General features: G+C 45.2%; 1 protein-coding gene across 1 annotated transcript; it reads left to right on the top strand.

Moving 5' to 3' along the window:
• The first annotated feature begins 815 nt into the window (after positions 1-815).
• LOC120034029 (protein phosphatase 1 regulatory subunit 29-like) lies at positions 816-3,924 on the top strand. Its single transcript, XM_038980420.1, has 3 exons — positions 816-1,178; positions 1,273-1,374; positions 1,528-3,924. The coding sequence occupies exons 1-3, from the start codon at positions 816-818 to the stop codon at positions 3,922-3,924; spliced, it is 2,862 nt and encodes a 953-aa protein (XP_038836348.1).
• Positions 3,925-24,005: the final 20,081 nt, after the last annotated feature.

Genomic DNA, 24,005 nt, shown 5'->3' with positions numbered 1-24,005 from the left:
TCATCACAGTGCCACTTTAAATCAGAGTTTTCTAAAATTGCCCCTGATTTTATAGATGTCCCATGTGATTAGGTTTTTTATACAGATGTAGGATCTTAATTTGAGCCAGTTTGCTAATCCTGCATCAACAGGAAATGTGAATTATTATGTGGATTAAATTAAGGGACATTTTTGTAGGGGTTGAAACATTTTGGGGAAAATCAAATCTAAAATTTCAAAGTGAAAATTACAAACTTCAGAAGCCTTTTTAAACCTCAAATACATTACACGTTTAACATTTCCAGGAAAGTTATCCTGAAACAGGGTGATCAAATTAAGACACTCCATCTGTATGCAACACTGGTGTTTTGTGTTCTATGTTGTTTGGTACATTCCATGTTATTATTGTCATATACCACTCTATTGTTGCCTTACGGTATTCCTCTCTTCTCTTCCACAGACTCACGTCTCTCCAGCGGATCCTGCTACTTCCTATCAGATCAATCAACAAGACTCCCTGTCGGAGAGATTATGAGGAATAGCAGTTTCACTCCCCACGGCAGTCCAACAGGAAGTGAAAAGACACGGGGACTCTGCTAATCACCATGACAACCATACAGCTGTGACTGACTGTGTGAGGCCCCTCCCTCTTTTTCTACACCCAAGCTAAACTCATTCTCCCCTTTCTGAGGACAACCTAGCTACCCCAGTCCATCTCCCACGCTCTTTCTCCTTTAAACTCAACCTCGCTTTCCCTTATTTCAATCCCACGTTTCCTCCATCTTAACAAAACCGCCCTCTTCATTTGTCCTCCTCCTTCTCTTCCCTCCATCATCATGCTCAGCAGGCTTCACACTCACTCCTCCTCTTCCTCTCCATCTACCCACACCCTCCTCATCCTTCCCGCTCTCCTCCTCTTCCTCCACCTTCCGGGACTGGTCTGGGGGGACTGCTGGCTGATCGAGGGGGACAAGGGCTACGTGTGGCTAGCCATCTGCAGCCAGAACCAGCCTCCATATGAGACCATCCCCCAGCACATCAATAACACGGTCCACGACCTGAGGCTCAACGAGAACAAGCTCAAAATGATCCCCTACACCTCCATGTACCGCTTCACCAACCTCACGGACCTCAACCTCACCAAGAACGAGATCTCCTACATCGAGGACGGGGCCTTCGCTCAACAGGCCAACCTACAGGTACACTGGTTGGTGGGTGGGTTGGTTGATTGATTGATTGGTTGATTGATTGATTGATTTAATCTTGACGTAATCCTTTCTGGTTCTCTCCTAGGTCCTCCAGCTGGGCTACAACAAACTGACCAACCTGACAGAAGCCATGATGAGGGGCCTGGGCCGGCTGCAGTGCCTCTTTCTCCAGCACAACCTCATTGAGGTGTGACATTGGTCGATTTTTGTTTAGTTCTGTAGTTTTTAAATATTTCAATGCTACTATTTGCTAAATCTAAATTTATATTATTCTGTATGTACAATATGATTCAGATTTTTATAAATATATTGCTTTCTGTCTCTGTATGTTCTCATCAAGGTCATTGGCAACAATGCATTGGATGAGTGCCTCAGTCTCAACAGCATTGACCTGTCATCCAATAAGCTGGCCCGCATCGACCCCTCCACCTTTACCATTTTGAATCGCCTCATGGTGTGTGAGCTGGCTGGGAACCCCTTCCATTGTGGCTGTGACTTGTACAACTTCCTCACCTGGCTGGAGGCCTTCAATAACGTCACACACACCTACGACCGGCTCCAGTGCGAGACCCCCAGGGAGATGTTTGGCTACCCACTCCTGAGTCCCATCGCGTCCGGCCACGCTGGGCACAACGCTCGGACGATTCTGTCCTCTGTCTGCCGGGATGGGGTCTTCATCCCCGGGATGACGTCTCTCCCGCCAGACTCAGATTCCTCCGGAATGGGCCCGGACATGTTTGACCGCGTGGGTCCGTACCACCAACCCACCACCTCGTCTTCCTCCACGGAGCACAGCTTCAGCCCCAGCATCAAGCTCCACCACGTGTCCCTCTTCACAGCCTCTATCATGGTCCAGATCCCCAGACCTTACAGCAAGATGTACATCCTGGTGCAGTACAATAACACATTTGTCTCTGATGTCATGAACCTGAAACTCAAGAAGGAGATGATCACGCTGAACAAGCTCAAGCCACACACCAACTATACCTTCTGCGTGGCCTCCATCCGGACCTCCCAGCGCTACAACCACACCTGTCTCCAGTTCTCCACCCGAGCCCAGAACCCCGACGACATGCCGCCAACACCTTCCACCACCACCCACTACATAATGACCATCGTGGGCTGCATCTTCGGGATGCTCTGCATCCTGGGCCTCGTCTACTATTGTCTGAGGAAGAAGAGGAGGCGTGAGGAGAAGCAAAAGTCCATCTGTGTGAAGAAGACAATTCTAGAAATGAGGTATGGCCCGGAGGTGGCGGCGGCCGTGGGGAACGACCCGTCTGCGGTGCAGAAGCTCCAGGAGCAGGCCCAGGGTCAGGGCCACCACCAGTACCAGCACCACACACACGGGGGCAAGCTACCAATGTCTGCCTCCTCCTCGGGCATGCTTCACTCCGCCAACACCTCTTCCTCCAGACTCTCCTCCATCCCTCAGGATAAGATGCCCACCGCCTTCTCTGAGGCCATGCTGACCAGCAAAGGCAACTACATGGATGTGAGGACGGAGGGGGTGATGAGAGATGGAGGGATGGGAGGAGGACAGGGAGGGATGAGGGATGAGGATCTAAGAGAAGAGGACGGGACGGACGTGGGGGAGGATTCGGACGACGACGGGCGAGGCTCGGCCTCGGAGATCTCCACCATCGCCATGGAGGTGGATAAGGTCAACCAGATTATCAATAACTGCATTGACGCCCTGAAGCTGGACTCTGTCATGGCCGCCTCCTCCACTGCCTCTTCCGCCACTACCACCACCTCCTACCCCACCTCCCCTCCACCCACCTGCACCTCCTCCTTGACCCGTGGCCTCATCCCCCTTTCCCCCGGCATCACTGAGACCTGCCCGGGCCTGCCCTCCTCTACCACCAAGATCCCCAGTCCACCGCCGCTCCCCTTCTCCGTCCCTCTCTCGGAGCGTCCGGGGATCAGCGGCGGGGGGTTTGTGTCGCCGCCCTACCGCCCGCCTCCCCCTGCGTCCGCTGTGCGCCCTGTCGTGAGGCAGATGAGCGCTGACGCTGCGGTGGTGATCAGTGCCGTGAAGAAGCAGTGCAGCACCTCGTCCTGCAACTCCATGGGACGTGACCGGGAACGAGGGACCGGAGGAGGAGGCCGGGTCTACAGCCTGGACGTCCACGAGCCCCGCAGCCCGGACCCCTGCCAGCAGTACCCAGGAGAGAGAGGCAGCCCCGCGGGGTGTGGAGAGCACCTGGAGCGGCTGCCTCTGGTGGGGAGCGGCGGGGGAGGAGGTGGGGGTGGTGGGGGTGGTAGTGGAGGTGGTGGTGGTGTTGATGGTATTACCAACCAGCATCACCAGCAGCAGCAGCAGCAGCAGCAGCAGGGGCAGGGACAGGAACAGCAGGAGGACTACCACTGCTCAGAGCACCGGCACTCAGTCCCGGCTCTGTACTACGAGGGCTCCCACCAGGGCTCGCCGCACCAGAGGGCCTCCTTCCTCAAGCCCCTGACCCGCTCCCGCCGTGACGCCGCCTCCTACTCGCAGCTCTCGCCCTCCCGCCACCAAAACTACTCCGGGTACTCCTCCAGCCCTGAGTATTCCTCGGAGAGCTCTCTGAGGATCTGGGAGAGGTTCCGGCCCTACAGGAAGGGCCAGAGGGATGAGTCATGCTACGTCACGGCTGGGAACGCCTTAAGGAAGAAGGTGCAGTTTGCCAAAGGGGAGGACCTCCATGACATCCTCGACTACTGGAAGGGCGTGTCAGCCCAGCAGAAGCTGTGAAAGGAAGACAGGAAGTGAGAGTGATGGGTCTCTTGTTGATCCCGGTGAACTGCCAATTTGAGATGCCAGACAAAAGGAAAGAGAGAAAATTAAATTAATGAGGGTAGTGAAAGAGTTAAGTTGAGTCTGACTCATTTACAGTAGGTTTCATTGATCCGTGTCAAAACATGTTATCATCAGCAGGACCAGAGCTGAGAGAGATGATAGTACAGTAGGGTCAATGTGGACTAGGACTACTTCTGGAACCTGCTCATCGTCTTTACAGTTATAATTAGAGACAGGGAGCCCAGGCCAACCATCCAATCAGTGTTCAGTGAACACTTCATGTGGAATTCACCTGTTGGAGTGTCATTCTCTGTGCCACGCTTTCATCTGTGTGTAGAGACGGGAAATCAGATGACGTAACGCCTGTTTGTGTCTGCATTGAGTGTATGCGTGTGTCATCGAGTGTACTGTATGTGTGTGTGTCAGTGTTTGTGTGTGTGTATGAGTCAGTCTAAACTCCTACACATGTTTTTGGGCGCATGTAGGGCGCTCAGATAATGTATGTGTCTGTGTTGGTGAGACAGAAACACAGTGAGATAATATACCCAGAGAGAGCGAGAGAAAGAGAGAGAGAGAGAGAGAGCAATACAAAGGGGGAAAACATGGTGATTGTGAACAGAGCTGTCAAGCAGTCTCTCCCTCCTATCCCTGAGATCATCCATGCTATTGGATGGTGCACAAACATTTGCATTTCAATAGTGGCTGTCACAGTCACAGGAAGCGGAGAGGAATATAAAGGAAAAACTGAAAACACTCAAGGAGGCTTTACGGTGTGAGGATGCAGGCTTTTCTTGTGTCTCAAATGCCATCCTATTCCCTAAACAGTACACTACTTTTGACCAGAGCCCTTTGTGACGCAGACGTTGGGTCTTCAGTCAGCCACAGCACAGGACTAGCCAACCAGGCGGGCAGGGTAATGTACTGTGATACAGGCCAGACGTAACCTCCTGTGAAGATAAGGAATTGACACAGCAGTGTAAAACAGTAGCCCCGCCCCTGGAGCAGAGACATGCCGCTAGGAGCTACAGGGAGGAGTATCAGGTATCTGGCCCTACATGTTGATCTATGATCAGACATTTAACCTGGACCCTGTGAATGGGAATCAGATTGTGAACAGCTGTATTGTTGTTGTTGGTGTCTTGGGTAGGGGTCACTGTGACTTACTAGGTTCTGTAGACGGATCAAGAGAGAGATGGAGAGAGATGGAGAGACCGTAAAACACAGAGATAAAAAAGAGAGTAAATAAAGAGAGGGGAGAGAGATACATTCTGCGTATTGTGCATATTCATGTCAGCAGATGAATGTGGGTCAACAGAGCTAAAATAGTGACAATGTGCATCGTTTGATGTGAGCTCTTTGTGTGCTGCTGGCAATCCTTTTGTCTAGATGAATGTGGCTTAAAACGTCCATTCCACGTTTAATAATGTGATCTAAAATGGATCGTGGTCTTTAACTGGCGACCCACTTCACACAGGTTTACCCACACAGTTCCACTGTACAGCAGTTCTAGCTCAAGAGAATAATACCCCTCTTATTTCATAACAACTGAAGGAGGGGCGGAGTAAGGAGGTACACCTTTAATTAACACCAACACCTCTTTCTGGATATTAACACCATGAACGTCCACTTTAATTAGACACACTAATTAGCAATTAAACAAGACTGTGTCATGGGGAGGTTGTGTATGTGTGTGTGTGTGCATGCGTGCGCGTGTGTGTGTGTGTAGGGTCGGTCAATATGCAGCGGTGGGTTGTGTGTAGAGTGTTTAAGCTAATTGAATTAGATCTGCCTGCCTGGCTCGAGAGTTGATTAGGAGTCTGTGGGATTGGAATATTGACAGGCAACTGTGGAGAAATGCATAAACAAGGAGAAAACAGCTCATATCCACCTACACACACACACACACAGAGAGAGAGAGAGATATATAGAGAGGGTACATTCACCTAATCCACTTTAATGCATGATCCAGCTGTTAACCAGTAGAGTGACCTGTATGTATTAATACTATAGGAGGCAGTCTGTCATTGTGGCTGCGTATCAAGGACCAGTGTTGGGGAGTAGTGAACTACATGTAGTCCAACTAGTAATGTAACTACATTTTGCAGTGACTTAATGGTAGCTGAGTTATATTACAATCTTAGTAGTGTTTTCAGTAGTTCATTACTTTTCTGCCATGTAGAGGTCTGGCTAGCCACTGGAACTACACACTACTTCTTTTGCAAAAATAAAATAAAATATGGGTGAAGTAGGAAAAAAAACTATCTGGCATCTGACCTGCCTAATTCTCACTTGAGACATAGTTTTTGTGTTTAATAGGATAAATTACACATTATGTTAACATCTAACTACAGAGCGATCTGTTCTTGCTATTTGTATTCTATGACATTTCAAATGTACATATTATTTTTCATTAAGTAGTTTGGATGCAGTGAAGTGCTTTTTAAAAGTAACTTTAGTTCAGTAAACTATAAACTCTTTCTGAAGGGTAGCTTTAGTGTAGTTTAACTTCTTCCAGTGTGAAGGGTAGCTTTAGTGTAGTTTAACTTCTTCCAGTGCGAAGGGTAGCTTTAGTGTAGTTTAACTTCTTCCAGTGTGAAGGGTAGCTTTAGTGTAGTTTAACTTCTTCTAGTGCGAAGGGTAGCTTTAGTGTAGTTTAACTTCTTCCAGTGTGAAGTCATTGGTAGCTTGGTAAACTATATTTTCAGAGTAGCTTCCCCAACACTGTCAAGGACACACTGACAGGTTGTAGAGTCACCCCTCTAGAGAAATGGGAAACGGGATATCCTGTGCTGAAGTCTCCCAGGTTAGATGGACCGATATGATTTACTATGACTTACATACAGCATTTTAGTGCATTGAATTAACTCTCCAAAGGTGATGGATTTTATTTAAAATAGGGGTCGATAGGGTACGTTTCTATCAATAGCAACAGTGTTGTAGTGTGATGTAAGGTGGTAGCCAAGGAGATACTTTTCATAAGTAGAGAATGTTCCGAAAGTGAATTTCAGCCTCTCTCTCTTTCTCTTTCTCTCGCTTATTCACTCTATGTGTCCTCTTGTATGAGTGTTCACTGCTCCACGCTACACACACACACACACACACACACACACACACACACACACACACCCCTAAGCGCCTGGGCCTAATGGGAATGTGGCTTCAGCGGTGTGTAGCGATTGAACACGACATCTCTGCATGGGCTTCAGCAGAATAACACCTGTCCCCCTTTATTCAAGGAGAAAAGCTGGAAATGACCTTCCTCTGAGAGTTGGATTGTATTAGCTCTCCTCCTGCACAAGAGTTTTTTCACTCCCTCCTTTTCCACTTTCCTTTTTCTTTTTTCAAAATATGTCATCTTGTTTCACCTGCGCTTGTTTGTGATGAAATGATGCATGTTGAATACAAACCAGTCTGTGGGTGAGAGTGGTTCAAATTAGTAAATGTTATATAAATGTTACCTGGATGTTACAAGGGGTGTTTTTTTCAGTTCCCTCAGCTCTCTCTGGTTGAAGTAGTGTTGGGTTATGATTGGTTTATCCTGTGAGACTGATCCGAGGTCAAAGGTCATATTCCATACAGATCCATAGTGCCCCCATTTTGGTTTTCCATTGGAACCGACAAGGTCATGGAAGGAAAGAGTCACAATGCCAGCTCTCTCAGTGAAAGAGGAGAGAGGAAATCTCACTGGATTTACAGAACTCTTTCCAGACTCTTCAGTCTTCCTGAAGGAAACAGCTACAACAAACAAACAATTTAAAGGTACGATACCCACTGATCTCCTCTCTGAGACACTACACCTGAAAACTCTACAGAGGAACTGCTATGCTACCGGAGGTTAACTGTGACAGACTCTGCTCTTCACCATTCACACACAGAGGGATTCTCAAGGAACCTGGCGAGAACATTTAAAAACACACGCTCGGAAAGCGTTTTGTCATTTTGGCTCCAAATCCCTGAACTCCTAATGTAAGTTTACAGACATTGACACGTGTGAGAGTGTCCTGCCCCTTCAAAAAGACTCAGATGGTTGACAAAGCTGTGAAAGGATTTTCATCTGTACAAACCAGTGCCCATACATACAACCATTACAACTGCCACCATTTTTAGTGTGTTCGAAGTACAATGTGACAAAAAAAGATGTTTGGTTGTTTCATACTACAGTTTCATACGTTTCAGATGTTTTTACGACTCAATTTGCCATTGGTTTGTTTTCTATTCTAAATTGTCAACTGTTTGACTCAATTTGCCATTGATTAGTTATTCTATCTAAATAGGATGTATAAATCACTAGGAGGAGTAAGACTGAAGCTTATTCAAGTGCTCTCCTGCTCAAGGACCTGCCTCGATCATCACACATCGTTTCCACAACATTCCCAGAGTCCTTTAGCCAAATACAGTGGCAATTCTATTTGTATTTTGTAATAATATAAATTAACCCAGTGAGGACTCTTCTCTCGGCTTGCTTGCACAACACTTTTTTACCAGAGCTCTTGTAATGGTTTTACTCTCATGTAGCCTATGCCTCCCAATCCATCATTTCAAAGCTATTTTGATCAAATTCTTTCAACTCTGCACTGGACATACCAAGGAGGGTCTTGGGTCAAAACTAGTGCACTACATTGTGATCAAGATGCACAATATAGTGAATAGGTCGCCATTTGAGAAATAACCCAGATATACTAATCTCCCTCCACTAGGTTGTCAGGAATGGTCAAAGTTTTCCGTTCTAAAATAACTTCTGTTGTCTGTGTTTAAATAATACATGGTTTCCCTGCTAACTCCCAGCAAGCGGTGTAATGGTTGCGGTTTAGACGAGCTGTTGTGTTAAGTGGCCTTTGTTTAGGCTTCTGAGATATTTATCAGAACAGAGCTGTGTTTGGGGGCGTATTGGGGCGTAGAGGTTGGGAACACCAGAGGAGCGGCTGGATGCTGGATATAGAACATGGAAGACTGTATTCTATAGCACTGACCTAAAGTAGTTAAGAGTACATTGGTGGCCTACATGGAGCCTTTGGGCTTGGTTAGTTTTCCAGAGCAGGTTGGAGTGTATACCTTGTACCCAGTGCACTGTACCTAGGGGGACTCGGTACTCGACAACAATTCAAAAAAGCATGGCATCCCCTCTTGGGCGCCCCAATAAGCATTAAACATATAAACATTGATTGGATCCACAATTTCTTTAGTACTCACAAGAGTCACTGCCTAAAAACAATGAGAGTCTGAAGCCTAGTCTCAGTTAGCTACTGTACTCCTCCATCTTTGTTGTTGCGTCCTCGTTGCCTCAGCAGAGCCCTGGCTTTTAACCGTGTTGTAATCTAATCCTGTTAGGATTGGGTCTATTTATTTTAGCTCTCTGTGTGAAAGATCACACTATTTACATAGAGTTCGTAATACCTACTTATCCCCCTTTATACTCTCCATGAGGCCTTGTTTCTGACATCTAAAGCCCCCCTGGAGACAGAAGTTGTGTCCCAAATGGCACCCTATTCCCTATATAGTGCACTACTTTTGACCAGGTTTCATAGGGCTCTGGTCAAAAGTAGTGCACTATGTAGGGAAGAGGGTGCCATTTGCGATGCAGACACAGACAGACAGACACAGACAGACAGACACAGACAGACACAGACAGACACAGACAGACACAGACAGACACAGACAGACACAGACAGACAGACACAGACAGACAGACACAGACAGACAGACACAGACAGACAGACACAGACAGACACAGACACAGACAGACAGACAGACAGACAGACAGACAGACAGACAGACAGACAGACAGACAGACAGACAGACAGACAGACAGACAGACAGACAGACATATATATCAACAGCTATTCAGGCGGCCATGACATCAATGCTTTATGTTGGATGCTATGCTTCATGACATGGTGGAACAGTGTGAGTATTTGAAGAGTTTCCCATCTCTCAGAGAATGGGTTGAAAGAGAATGGGTTGAAAGGCCCAGTGATGTCTCTAGTTGTGCCCCAGCGGCCCTCTCTCTTCACACGGATGGACTGTGTGTGCAGACTACAGATGGACTGTGTGTGCAGACTACAGATGGACTGTGTGTGCAGACTACAGATGGACTGTGTGTGCAGAGTACAGATGGACTGTGTGTGCAGAGTACAGATGGACTGTGTGTGCAGAGTACAGATGGACTGTGTGTGCAGACTACAGATGGACTGTGTGTGCAGACTACAGATGGACTGTGTGCAGACTACAGACAACAGATAATGAAGATAAGTCAATGGCTCTCTAATCGTGCTGTTGACTTTGATCAGTGATCGTCTACCCCAACGCTGTATGGAACAGAAGGCTACTGAGCTGTGACTGTAGTGTAGCAGAAAGGAAGGGGGAAAGAGAGAGAGACAGGTTGTAGCAGACACTGACTATATAGATGCTGCATAGAAGAAAAGAGCAAGAGGGATGGACACAGAAAGAGAGAGGGCAGAGGCTAGTGACAGGCTGGCTGTATGGAAGGAAAGGAAGCTATCTGAAGAGAAAGAGACAGAGGAGAGAAGTGAGAAGGATGACAAAAATAAAGACTAACAGCAGAGCCTGAATGTATCGATGGAAAATAAGCTATAGGAAGCTAAGAGACAATTTATTCTTGATCTGAAAATGTGGTCGGAGGCTCCATATGGAGGGTGTGACGCAATGACAGAGTCTCCGGAGGAATGCAGAGGCCAAATTGAGCTCTGTACCGCATCGCCGTGTGCCTCTCAAATGTTGTAAGAATGCAGAGGGCTCAGTATAGCACCGCATTGACATGACTGGTTGACGGTAGGTGAGGGCAAGAGGTCCTGTATAAACACATACTCACTTCTTTGACAACTTCCTTCACAACAGCTCTGCGCTGCTCGGCAAAGTGCAAGAAGTATGAATACCCTGACTTCTGCAGAGGCCATATCACCGTAAATGCTGCACGGCCAATATAGACTGCGGATTGACCAGGCATCGCCGTTTAAGTGGCAGAAAAGAAGCTGTAGCGAGAACATGGTGTGACATTAATCGTTGTCAGTTTGCAGCCACATTACAAAAAGCAGAAAGTGGATTACTTTTCCATGGAATTTTTCTCCACCTCTTTCTAAGCTCTTTATCTCTCTCCAAGCATTAGGACCTCTAACTGCTATAACAATGGACCAGAGAGGCAGGAGGACAGCAGATTTATGGCTGAAAATGGGGTTTAATTTCACATTTTACCTTTCACATATTATGGAAAAATCAGGGGTTACAGATATAGGATCTTAATTTGATCACTCTTTTGTTACTGAGAATTTCAGATCAGCTTTGTGATGTACATAAATTCACTGAAAACCCACACTAACACATGGTTATATTAACAGTATTGTACTTTTCATATAGCCTACTTTTGGCCAACTAATAGCCTAACCACCGATCTGGGAACATTATGGACTAAATGTTCAAATCCTGTTGCTGCAGGATTATTTTTGCTGTGACAATATAGGTCAAATTAAGATCCTGTATATCTTGGTCCAACTCATTTAGAAGCTACGACTATTGAAACAGTATTAATGTTCACCCATAGTTTATTACTTTGAATGAATTACTGTCTAATGGACCTTTCAATGGATTCAAATAAATTGTATTTTATAAATGATAATGGACTGATATCGAAAAGTGAAATTTGAAAGCAGAAAATATAAAGCATTTGAAATACAGCACCATTTTGCTAGTTTATAGTCATACAACTCAGTTCACATGCAGTTGAAAAGCATTTTTTGACCTGCTACATGAATATTTCAGTCACTCTGTTTCCACTTGTAGTTTAAGAGGCAATGTTTTCACGTACAGTTGTTACTGCACTTAAATGTGAAGTATGGATGATTGTGCATGTTTGGGCTTTAAAGTATTTTACTCTCAGTTTAATAGACGTTTAGTGTGTACCTCTCTTTCTCAATGTGAGAACAGTCCCATGGCTGGGGGCTGGGAGTGTATTGAGGGGATAAGAGAAAGCCTGGTTGGCAGCCAGCTTGCAGCCCTTCACGCCTCTTGCTAGTCCACTCACTCCTTTTCTCAGGCTATACTCATCTGTTAATCTGCCTGAGAGACACAGTGTTCAGACCGTAGAGTGAAGTGACAGGTAGGCGAGAAAGAGATGAAGAGAGGAGAGGTACAGAGAGAGGTGGGGAGAGAGAGAGCCGAAGCAGTATGATTAAACAGGAGTGAGCCATGTCCTGAACAGCAGGTAATGACGGGATCTTCAGAGAGGGAGAGACGGAAAGAAGGATTTCCAGAAACAAGTACTCTCTAGAGGGGAGATGATCCCAGAGCCTCAGCATGAAGCTTCTAACACCTTTTATCAGGAATCTGTCAACAGACTGCTTACTGGACCAACAGGATACTGAACACACACACAGAGAGAGAGAGAGAGAGAGAGAGAGCGTGGGAAGAGGACAGCGCTACAGAACAGAGGCTACTCAGAATCATTGGCACGCCTCTCTGGTATAGAACAGGTCTGAGAACAGATAGTAAAATCCTGCTCACGTTCCCACTAGCTTTCTTCTATCTACTCCATCATAATTATCCTCAAACAATAGCAGGCCTCATTTCAGCCTTATCTCAGCCTGGGCTCCATTGTTAACCATGATACTGTCTCCCCTGAGGTCCAACTGAGGATCTTTAGGCCATCAGCATAATGGCTGAAGTCACTGTTATTCTAGCCAGCCTTAAGAGTTAAATGGTTTTGTTAGCATGATAGGGTTAATTCCAACATTAGTCCATGATGGGGAATAATCCATTTAATTTGTTCAAGGATGTGCCATGGAGTAAAGTACTACTACTTCATGAAATGTCCATTTTGCAAGGCAACAAACGACACTTTCTTTTCTTACATGTGTCCTTTAAACGAAAACCATCCCTCTCACTCTGCCTTTCAGGCTGAATGTCTTCAGTACAAACTGAACAAATAGAGGTCTGTATCATCAATGAGCTTCAGCTGTTTGTGTCTGACACGTGTGGTTGCTAAGACGTCTGTAGTTGGACAACTTGTATAGGAGCAACAACCACACACTGTTTCTGCCTCCACGGTGCTATTCTGAGCTACAGTATATCTCACATGGCTGTGTGGGAGTCTTTGTAGGCTGGGCGTCTTCATACTGAGAGTTGGGCTTTGTTCAGATGGATAATTATGTTATCCTTTTGGAAGTAGCATTGCTTGTGGGATAGGGGGAACAGAGAATGAATATGGATTTGGTTTTGATTTTGGCAGTGTTCGTTGTTTGAAAGGGGATATTAATGACGCAAGATCAATAAGACCCATAACTCTGTTAAATGTTCAGAAAGATCTTTCTTGGCAAAGTTTTGCGGATGCCTGATTAGTTTGTCTATCCTGCCTTGTGTCAAATAAAATACCCAAGTCTTGGCAAGTCAGGGTCAGGAGTTCACACCAACTGTCTGAGCAACAATTATCACAGATTTGATTCAATGTCAAATATGTTTATGATTATGTTCTTCTTTACTATCTGTCTGGTTGGCCACCCAATTACACTGTTTATACTTTGTAGCCCCTGAAAGGAAGCATGCTAGACCTCTGCCAAGAGGTCTGAATATCTATGGCACAGAAGTTAGTGTACTTGCCCTACACTGCAGGGTTGCTGGTTCAGATCCATGAGCAGGAGAGCACTACACAGAGCTTTTATACCTGTCCCAAATCAAGGCTCAGGAATGTCCAAGACCGTTATCTTGTATAGTTTATTATGACGATAACATAAAACATTTAGTTTTCTCCATGTGCACATATATATACAATTTTTCTAAGGTTTGGTTCCCAAAGAGAAGGTATGGATTTCAAATAATCTGTGAAATATCTGTGAATTTTGTACTGACTGTAAAAAAAGAAAAGAAAAAAAAGTTGATTGTATGGCTTTTTGTCTACTGAGCTTGATCTGTCTGCGTGTTTCTTCTGGGTGGGTTGGGGTTTCGGGATCAAGGGACGACAGTTTGAAGTACTTGATTATCTATGTCCTAAAGAGGTTAAAGAATAGAGAAGTTTAACAAGTGAATTTAAAAAAGAAACAAAGTTATATTTGCATGATTTCCTGTATTTTTCAAGAGAAGAAATATATTGTTGTGTTTAACGAGTGGATGTATGTTGAAAACAAACAGAACCGTAGGGACTGAAATACAGTATTTGTCAAACTCATTTCTAAGATTTAGGTTAAGGGTGACGTTCTTTTTAAATCTCTCGAATGTTGAATAGTTGCATTCATCTTTATCTGTTTTTTTGGTATTCAGTTTCAGCCTAATGTATTTCTACTGTCTGCAGTTAGCAGTGCTATATTTCTCCTATTGTTTCTGGCCAGAGGCGGGTTGAGTTGTGTGCTGTGGAAAAAACCTTCAGGCCTGTGGGTTGTTTCCATCCATTTGTTTGGAAAGCTGCAGGGATCTCTCTTTCTCTCTATGACACTGATTATTCTCTCCAATGGACAACGGTAACTCCATCCCTCTGGCTTCAAGCACAAACACCGATTCTGTTGTGATTATATATGAACACAGTAGCAAGGCGTGTGCTTGAGTGAGGGTGTGTTTACTAAGGAGACGCAAGCGTATGCACAAAAACATACACATACACAACAAAACACACACACACACACACAGTACCCTCTGCACATGAGAAGGGTTAAGCAGACCATTGAACCATTAGGGTCCTATTAGGGTATTAGTCTGTCAATCCTCATTCATCCATTATGAGTCATGGGGGATCAATACAGCGTCCTCTCCCCTGCCACTCACCCCGCGCCCTGCTAGCTCCGCTATTAGATCTATAGGCATGTTCTACATGCAGGCTCAATACGCTAAGTTGATCTCATGGTCATGGCGAGAGGTAAATGGAACCACAGGGAGTAGTCTTCCAGCTGATCCTGAGTCTGTCGTTAGTGGTGTGAGTAGCCGGAGCAGAGGGAGTTGAGTGCATTTCATTTCTTGGCCGTGAGTCAATGACGTGTTCGCTCGCTGGTCCAGCTCCCCATTATCTCCTCTCTGTGACAGCAGGCCATAACTCACACAAGTTTACATTTCTACACAGCGCATCTATCTATAAGGGTGAACCCGTGCCAAAAACATAAGAGGCTGTCCCGCATCAATTACACAGACAAATGAAATGAATTAACCTCTTGACTGGGTGTTTGCTAGCTCAGCAGACGAGCTATTTCAGGCCCGGTGGCCATTTTGTTTGACTGTTTTGTTGTTTTATTAGTGTGCAGGTTTCTTATTTTTTCTCATTTTGTTTTATAAGTTGAAATGAATCACTACGCTAATCTAATCAGATCAGTAAATAGTCCATTAGCGCCGATGGCTAATCTCTGATGTCCACAGTAACCGCTCCTGCAGCTCCGGTGGAGAAACCCTGTTTTGTTTGCTGGCTGGGCACATTAAACAGTAGCAGCAGCGCTGGCAGCATTCCGATCGATGCTATTGCTCTCTGTGCTCATAAACACCAGGGTGACTGGTTGGCATTCCAAACACATAATCTGATACAGCAGTATGCCTGATGCCAGCAGGATATGATAGGATAGTTCTTGGCAAAGGGATAAGCTCAAAGGCTTCGGAATACAGGCAGCACTCCTCGGATATAGGGCCAGGCAGGAGCACCATTCTCACCTCATTCAGGAAATGAAATGTCCGGGATCGATCAGAGCGCTGGATGGAGATGCTCCAGGTCTTTAACGGGCAGAATGGGGTGATTAGACAGATGAGCCAATCACAGCCTAGCTCTCTCTGAGCGCTCCCACAGTGGAGACCAGCTTCTGATAGAAACACTGCAGGTGGAAATGTATTGAAAAGAATGGAACACAGCTTTCTATGGTGTCCCATTCTATGGTGTTAGGTTTCTATTAACAACACTCTGAATGTTTCTCCCCGTTCACTAAGCCCATGCCTGATGTGTTATCCAGTTATGATTGGTCGCTCTTTCTATCTCTTTACTAATTCTCGTTCTTTTTGAAGGTTTTTTCCATAGCAACCCAAACATTATCAACAAGACATGATGTACTCTGAGTACTGACAATGTGTGCTGGGTCTTAAATTGTCTTCTTGTTCTATTACTTAACAGTGACATGGTTTAACGTCTCGTGGTCTAACAGGTCATCATGGTCTAACAGGTCATCATGGTCTAACAGGTCATCATGGTCTAACAGGTCATCATGGTCTAACAGGTCATCATGGTCTAACAGGTCATCATGGTCTAACAGGTCATTATGGTCTAACAGGTCATTATGGTCTAACAGGTCATTATGGTCTAACAGGTCATTATGGTCTAACAGGTCATTATGGTCTAACAGGTCATTATGGTCTAACAGGTCATTATGGTCTAACAGGTCATTATGGTCTAACAGGTCATTATGGTCTAACAGGTCATTATGGTCTAACAGGTCATTATGGTCTAACAGGTCATTATGGTCTAACAGGTCATTATGGTCTAACAGGTCATTATGGTCTAACAGGTCATTATGGTCTAACAGGTCATTATGGTCTAACAGGTCATCATGGTTGAAGTGATCATGGTTTAGGGTCATTTGGGTCATTGTATTCCAATGGAGAAATTCCAAATTCAAGCCAACAGAAAGAAATTGAACATGGTCTTTCTCCATAGGAAAACAATACAATCCCTTACCTGACTGGACTTCAGATGGAACTGCCCTCAACCGTGTTTAACCGGTCAGACTAAACTGTTCTAACCACAGTATCAATGGTTCTAAACAGTGTGATCTGCCAGTATACAGTGATCTGTAATATCTCTAGTGTTCTTCTCCTTCCTTCACTTTGCCAGTGAGGACCTAAGGGTGATAGATACTGTGGTTTGAAGAGAAATATTTGTATTACTCACTCTCTTCTTCTTCTTATGTTGTTGATGACAACATTCATGTTTTATCCCCACAATTTCTGTACAAAAGATCTATTTCTATATTTGCAATACATTTGTAATTAAAAATGATGACAATGTGTTGGCTCCTCTGTTTTTCCTCTTCACTGAGTTAGTTGATTGTTTTTGTGTCAGGCTCAAATTTAATTCAAAAAACTTTATTTGATCGATTGAAGCTACAGATACTGTAGATTGAGTTATGATGTTTTGATTTGACATGATTAGGCAAAATTCATTGCATTTGATTTGCATTTAAATTAGGGCCTAGTAGTATTAGAAAAGGGTTACACTACAGTGTGCGGGGGGGGGGGGGGGGGGGGTCAGCCCTTATTGAATCATTCACTTGCTGAGAGCAGCTGTGAGCACCCTGATTGACTGCTTTGAGTGGCCAGGTACCCCCCCCACACACACACACACACACACAGAGATGGGCCACTTGTCCTCCTGACTAAAAGCTTCCATTGTGATGGGCTGGTTCAGAGAGAGGAAAACAGGTGGGCACTCAGAATGAGAAAAAAACTCAACCTCCCTGACTCACCACGATAACAAACAGGACTAACTCACTCAATGTACAGGCTTACACACATAATACTCAGACCACTGTCATTCATAATACTGAATCACCTCACCTAGTACAGAGTTAGAACACAATGTGATCAGCAACACACTCAACCTCTGACTCACAGGTACTTTTGTTTCTCTGACTTCACTGCCCCCCCCCCCCCCCACCCCTTGCGCAGCTCAGCCAATCACTGAAGAGATATGTTGCTTTCTCACCTGCTTTTGTCCTCCATCAAAGTGACGTCAACTCAGTTTGTCCTGTGAATAACAAAACCCCGCTAGTTTTAGGGGTGGATAGAGGTCAGAGAGGGATGAGGGAGAGAGAACAAAGGGGGCGATAGAGAGGCGAGGGTCAGGAATGGAGGGGAGAGGGAGGATAGAGAGAGGAGAGACAGAGAGAGAAGAGAACCACATGTACACAGCCTTTCTGTCCTGCCCTCCTTGAGGAAATGTCTGTCTGTCTGTTTGTCTGTGTTCAGTGTGACAGGGCCAGCATTCAGAGAAGCTCAGCTGCCCACAGCTGGCAAGATCTGGCACAGTTGTTTCACTGCCACACACACTTTGTCTGTCTGTCTCTGTCTGTCTGTCTGTCTGTCTGTCTGTCTGTCTGTCTGTCTGTCTGTCTGTCTGTCTGTCTGTCTGTCTGTCTCTCTCTGTCTCTGTCTCTGTCTCTTATCAGAAACAGAACATTACCTGTACAGTCTTTACTGTACTCCATTCTCACTCTCTAGCTCCACCCTCTTATATTCCCAGGAGAAAATGACAGTGTAACTCCAATGGAACAAGAGAAACAAAGGATGGGTTTGTGTGAAAGAGAGATGAGCAGAGAGAAAGGGAGATGAGCAGAGAGAAAGAGATGAGCAGAGAGAAAGAGAGATGAGCAGAGAGAAAGAGAGATGAGCAGAGAGAAAGGGAGATGAGAAAGAGAGAAAGGGAGATGAGAAAGAGAGAAAGGGAGATGAGCAGAGAGAAAGAGAGATGAGCAGAGAGAAAGAAAGATGAGCAGAGAGAAAGAGAGATGAGCAGAGAGAAAGAGAGATGAGCAGAGAGAAAGAGAGATGAGCAGAGAGAAAGAGAGATGAGTAGAGAGAAAGAGAGATGAGCAGAGAGAAAGGGATGTGAGAATGATGTGAAGGGAGAGAGAGGGGTAGATGGAGGTCGAGAGCAGAATTGACCTCCAACTGCTGTGGGAACTGATGCTCTGTCAGCTTTTATTGAAAAGAGATGAAGAACACGAGCACCCTGTGACCTGACACACACCCAAACGTTTGTGGGGAAAACTTGGATAACAAGCTCTGCAAACACATCGTCAGCAGCAGTGTTCACTGTGCAAGGAACAGAGTGACTATAATGAATTGAGAGGCATGTAAGAAAAGATTGCGTGTGTGTTTGTTTGTGTGAGAGAGTGTGTGTTTGTGTGCGTGCTTGTGTGCATATATGGATGAATTTTGCATGTCACGTGTATTGGGCCCTGCGTATTGGGCCCTGCGTGTCTGTAATGATTGTGTGTTGGATGCTTGCTTCTTTGTAAACATGCATGTTTGAACTGCCGTGTAACACTCTCTTTCTCTCTAGACCTTCTGGGGTTGTGGACTCGATGATTCATCATCAGTAGGGCTTGTTACATCATGAACCAATTAACCGTCTCTATTAAAGGTGTGTGCATGTGTGAATCAGCCCAGTGTGTAGCTGAGCGGAGACAGCATCGCAGGGCGAGTCAGTCAACTCAACAAGTAGGGCAGAGGTCACCATATGGTCCTAGACAGATTCAGCTAATCTGGTTTGATTAGTAGCACTGAAACAGATCTTGTAGATTCTGACCATGGGATTGATCTTGTAGATGCTCCCTATGGAGATGATCTCGAAGCCAGTGATGTATTGGTATAAAAAACAGGTAGTTAAACGCTGATCGCCGTTCGCAGTGAATAAAGTAACGCTCCTTATGCATTTTCCTGCAAAAAGTGGGTCAATTATTGTGCAAAAAAGAAAAGGTGCTCAAACGGTGTTTACATGTGTTTACCTTCACTACACCACAGCTTGTAGCCCTACAACCCAAGCTTGTAGGTGCTGTCCATGGTGCTGAACTTCTAGCAGTAGAACCAGAGCTTGTAGGTGCTGTCCATGGTGCTGATCTTCTAGCAGTAGAGCCAGAGCTTGTAGGTGCTGTCCATGGTGCTGATCTTCTAGCAGTAGAACCAGAGCTTGTAGGTGCTGTCCATGGTGCTGATCTTCTAGCACTGAACCAGAGCTTGTGGGTGCTGTCCATGGTGCTGATCTTCTAGTACTAGAACCAGACCTTGTAGGTGCTGTCCATGGTGCTGATCTTCTAGCAGTAGAACCAGAGCTTGTAGGTGCTGTCCATGGTGCTGATCTTCTAGTACTAGAACCAGAGCGTGTGGGTGCTGTCCATGGTGCTGATTTTCTAGTACTAGAACCAGACCTTGTAGGTGCTGTCCATGGTGCTGATCTTCTAGCAGTAGAACCAGAGCTTGTAGGTGCTGTCCATGGTACTGATTTTCTAGCAGTAGAACCAGAGCTTGTGGGTGCTGTCCATGGTGCTGATCTTCTAGCAGTAGAACCAGAGCTTGTAGGTGCTGTCCATGGTACTGATCTTCTAGCACTGAACCAGAGCTTGTAGGTGGTGTCCATTGTGCTGATCTTTTAGTACTAGAACCAGAGCTTGTAGGTGGTGTCCATTGACTAATTTTCTAGCACTAGAACCAGAGCATGTAGGTGCTGACCATGGTACTGATTTCCACTCCATGGAGCACATAAGCACAACATTGTCCTTAGATCACCGTCCAGGGTGTATTTCTTCCTGCCACACTAAATGAACAGCTCCACCATCCTGTAGTACTTCAGGTGTTGGGATGTGGAAACAGAAAATGTATCCGTAAAAAAGTGTTCCCCATCCAAAAACTGTCAGCCATTTTGAAATGGTACTACTCGTAAGCTTTTAATATTTTATACAGTCTGGGTGTAAACAAGGAGGGATAGGTGAGGAAAGGAGAAGTTTGGAAAATCTGTGTTAAAAATGTATGATCTTTATGTCTCTCTCCAAGGGACCTTTTTGTGTTTTGGGTCGGAAATAGGAATGACTTACTTTCAGGGAGGGAATAGAAGAGAAGGGTGCAACTTTACTGCATTCAAATATCCACTAGATTTTCAGAAAGAATTTGAATGCAATCAGGTTGCATCCGGCACCTTTATTTAGTTCAATGTAGTAGACAGCATATGGAATGAGTAACACGCAATATCAACTCTATTTTCTGTTTCAGGCTGGAGAAATAGGTTGAGCTTGCACTTTAAATCTGTTTTACATTCTGACATGTTCAGTGCATGGTCTCGTATATCATCACTGAGATGTTTTAGCATTGACAAAAGAGAGGAGTGCAGTGATGGATACTAAATAGGCTTATGAAAACATACTGTAACAGGCTCCAGGCTCATTCCAAATTTCCAATCTGGACACAACAAATGTTGTGTACAGCTATGGAGGTATGGATGCATCAGAGAAATCCTGCAGCCTCACTGGTTCAATTAGATGTTAACAGTGTTGGTGTGAGGATAGGCAGCCACCACTATTTATTAACCCTCTTTTCTCTTCTCTTCTCTTCTCCTCTCCTCTCCTCTCCTCTCCTCTCCTCTCCTCTCCTCTCCTCTCCTCTCCTCTCCTCTCCTCTCCTCTCCTCTCCTCTCCTCTCCTCTCCTCTCCTCTCCTCTCCTCTCCTCTCCTCTCCTCTCCTCTCCTCTCCTCCCTCTCCTCTCCTCTCCTCTCCTCTCCTCTCCTCTCCTCTCCTCTCCTCTCCTCTCTCTGACAGATCAGAGCAGAGTAGAGCAGCACAGAGTTCCCGCTGCTCTGCTTGAAGAGCCTAAATGACACCATGTAATTATGCTGCGTATTATGTGTCATCTCAGCCCAACCCTTTGAAAGCATGTCAAGATTCACGGCCACAGTTATAAAACTATTAGCACTCGTTTAAACCCTCTCATCCTCTCATTCCTTCCTCTCTCCTCCGTTCTCTAATTCCTCCGCTGTTCCTCCTCTCTCTTTCTCCCTCTGCACCGCCTCCTTTGGCGTTCTCCATGTTAGTTTGGTTGTTGAGTAGACCGCTGCTAATGGACAATCTATGCTCTCTTTTTTTCCTCTCTATTTATTCCCCTTTCTGTCTTATGTCTTTATCCCTCATCTGCACCCTCCTTCTCTCTCTCTCTCTCTCTCTCTCTCTCTCCCCCCGCTTCCCTCCCTCCTGTGTTTCCTGTGGGTGACAGTTGAAGCCCGATTGGCCCGGTTTCTAAAGAGCAGTTTTGAAGGTTCATGTCCCTACCCAAACATTAGAGTGCCAAGCATTAACAGACCAGGCAGTGCCTGTCAGCCTAGCTGCTTATGATGGTAACTAATTCAATATCATCTATTAAATTAACTTTGGTAATACTGTACAGTAATATCATTATGTCATTTACAGTATATTATGATAAGAACTGCTTTGGTACCCTTTGGTAATCGTACACATAGTGTAAATACTATACAAATGTTGTTCTATGACATATGCTATGAAATAATAATACTCACAGTTCCGGAACACCAAGGTTACAGTAAATTCCATAGCAACAATAGAATGAGTGGAAGTCTATGAGCTCTTCTTACTGCGGTGTCCCAGTATTGTGGGTGGTAGACTGCTAATGTAGGTTAGCAACAGCCAATGTATCCCATATTATCCATTGAGCCATTGTTACTGTAGATCACAGGAGGTTGGTGGCACCTTCATTTGGGAGGACGGGCTCGTGGTAATTGCTGGAGCAGAATAGGTGGGACGGTATGAAATATATAAAACACATGGTTTCCAGGTGTTTGATGCCATTCCATTTGCTCCGTTCCAGACATTATTATGAGCCATCCTCCCCTCAGCAGCCTCTACTGCTGTAGTTGTGCACTTAGAGGGCAGGACCAGTGTTTCTACATTGCCACTTCATGCATTCCCATTCTGCTTAATATTTGACCATGACATGAACATGAGTGAACTTGCTCTCTTAGAATAGCTGAAATGCTGAATCCTCTAGGAATGGAAGGCCTGTTTCTGACTCATCTGGTAACATACTTCAATCCTGGTAATGGGTAACCACAGACAGCCCAGCAACAACACACCTGATTCAACATATCAGGGGTTTTCTGGCCACGCAGTGACATCACACAGCCCTCTAGGCCCTTTATTCATCCCTGCAGTAATACACTGTGGACCTCTAGGACAAAATCAACAGTCAGAACATAAAACCTTCTGAATGTTGCAGACGGAAATACAATGAATAGAGCTAACACGGTTCCCTATTCCACTTGACAGACAATCCTATCTGTTCTACAATATATATCTAACTGAACGCACAGTAACATTTACATCCTCCTGAACAGGCCCCCGGTCAAATTCAGCTCAGTTCCCAGGCCACGCCCAGTCACCTGCCATTAGTTTACAGCTGTGACACACCCAGGCATCCTGATGATTCCAGACAGACGACGGTGGTTCATTCTGGAGGTAATGATAGCTCAACACATGCCAGCGTTTTCCTCATGCTTGTATGATAATTGCTATGTTTTTATTGTCATTCCTGTAGTTAATCATCCTACAGCTAGCACTGCTATCACTATTAGATGGAATAATAACTGTGCGGTGGAGTTGGTTTTTGAATATAAATGAATACACACACACACACACACACACACACACACATACACATACACACACACATACACATACACATATACAGACACACACACACATAGACATACAGACAGACACACACACACGCACATACATATAGACACACACACACACACATACACACACACACAGACATACAGATACACATACACACACACACACAGACATACAGACACACACACACCCACACACATAGACATGCACACACACACACACACACACACACACACACACACACACACACACACACACACACACACACACACACACACACACACACACACACACACACACACACACACACACCTCTCTCTCTATTTCATTACAGACTGGAGACGGTCTCTAATAAGATTTTACTGTATAATTCTGGAACGGCAGAAGCTGCTTGCTGAGTCAACCAATCAGGCTCATTAAAGACCTGATGGCAGTGTCTATATATTTTTATGTCAAATGAGCATTTGCTTTTCTGCCCCATGTTTTATTCATTTTGCTTAAATATGAATGGCATTTAATAAATGTTGGATATGTTTTCAATGTGTGTGTGTGTATCGCCCAGTGATATAAGGAGGAAGACAGCAGTTAACCTCATAGATCACTACAATAATGTCACCAAGGCCAAGGGTTGGACAGAACTGCAACCACACACATACACGCACACACACCACACGCACACACACTGGCATCTATCTGGGGCCTGAGAAATGGGGCCAGCCACAGTGTTAAACAGAGACAAGGCCTAGAGCTGACAGTTCAGCCATAGAGACCCAGACAGACAGAACCCAGAGGTGTCAGCCACAGTGCTGCACATATCAAACCCTGAGCTGAGAGCTGGAGCAAACCAATGCACACAGTGGACCACATGCAGATAGTTT

The sequence above is a fragment of the Salvelinus namaycush genome, chromosome 41, assembly GCF_016432855.1.
Source record: "Salvelinus namaycush isolate Seneca chromosome 41, SaNama_1.0, whole genome shotgun sequence".
In the NCBI taxonomy this organism is placed as follows: domain Eukaryota; kingdom Metazoa; phylum Chordata; class Actinopteri; order Salmoniformes; family Salmonidae; genus Salvelinus; species Salvelinus namaycush.
Note: the sequence above shows the minus strand (reverse complement) of the source record. Positions and strands in the feature narration are given on the sequence as shown.

Coding starts and splice junctions, on each gene's coding strand:
- LOC120034029 (XM_038980420.1), top strand. CDS start 816: ATGCTCAGCAGGCTTCACACTCACTCCTCCTCTTCCTCTCCATCTACC. Junction 1,179..1,272: donor CTCAACAGGCCAACCTACAG/GTACACTGGTTG, acceptor GTTCTCTCCTAG/GTCCTCCAGCTGGGCTACAA. Junction 1,375..1,527: donor TCCAGCACAACCTCATTGAG/GTGTGACATTGG, acceptor GTTCTCATCAAG/GTCATTGGCAACAATGCATT.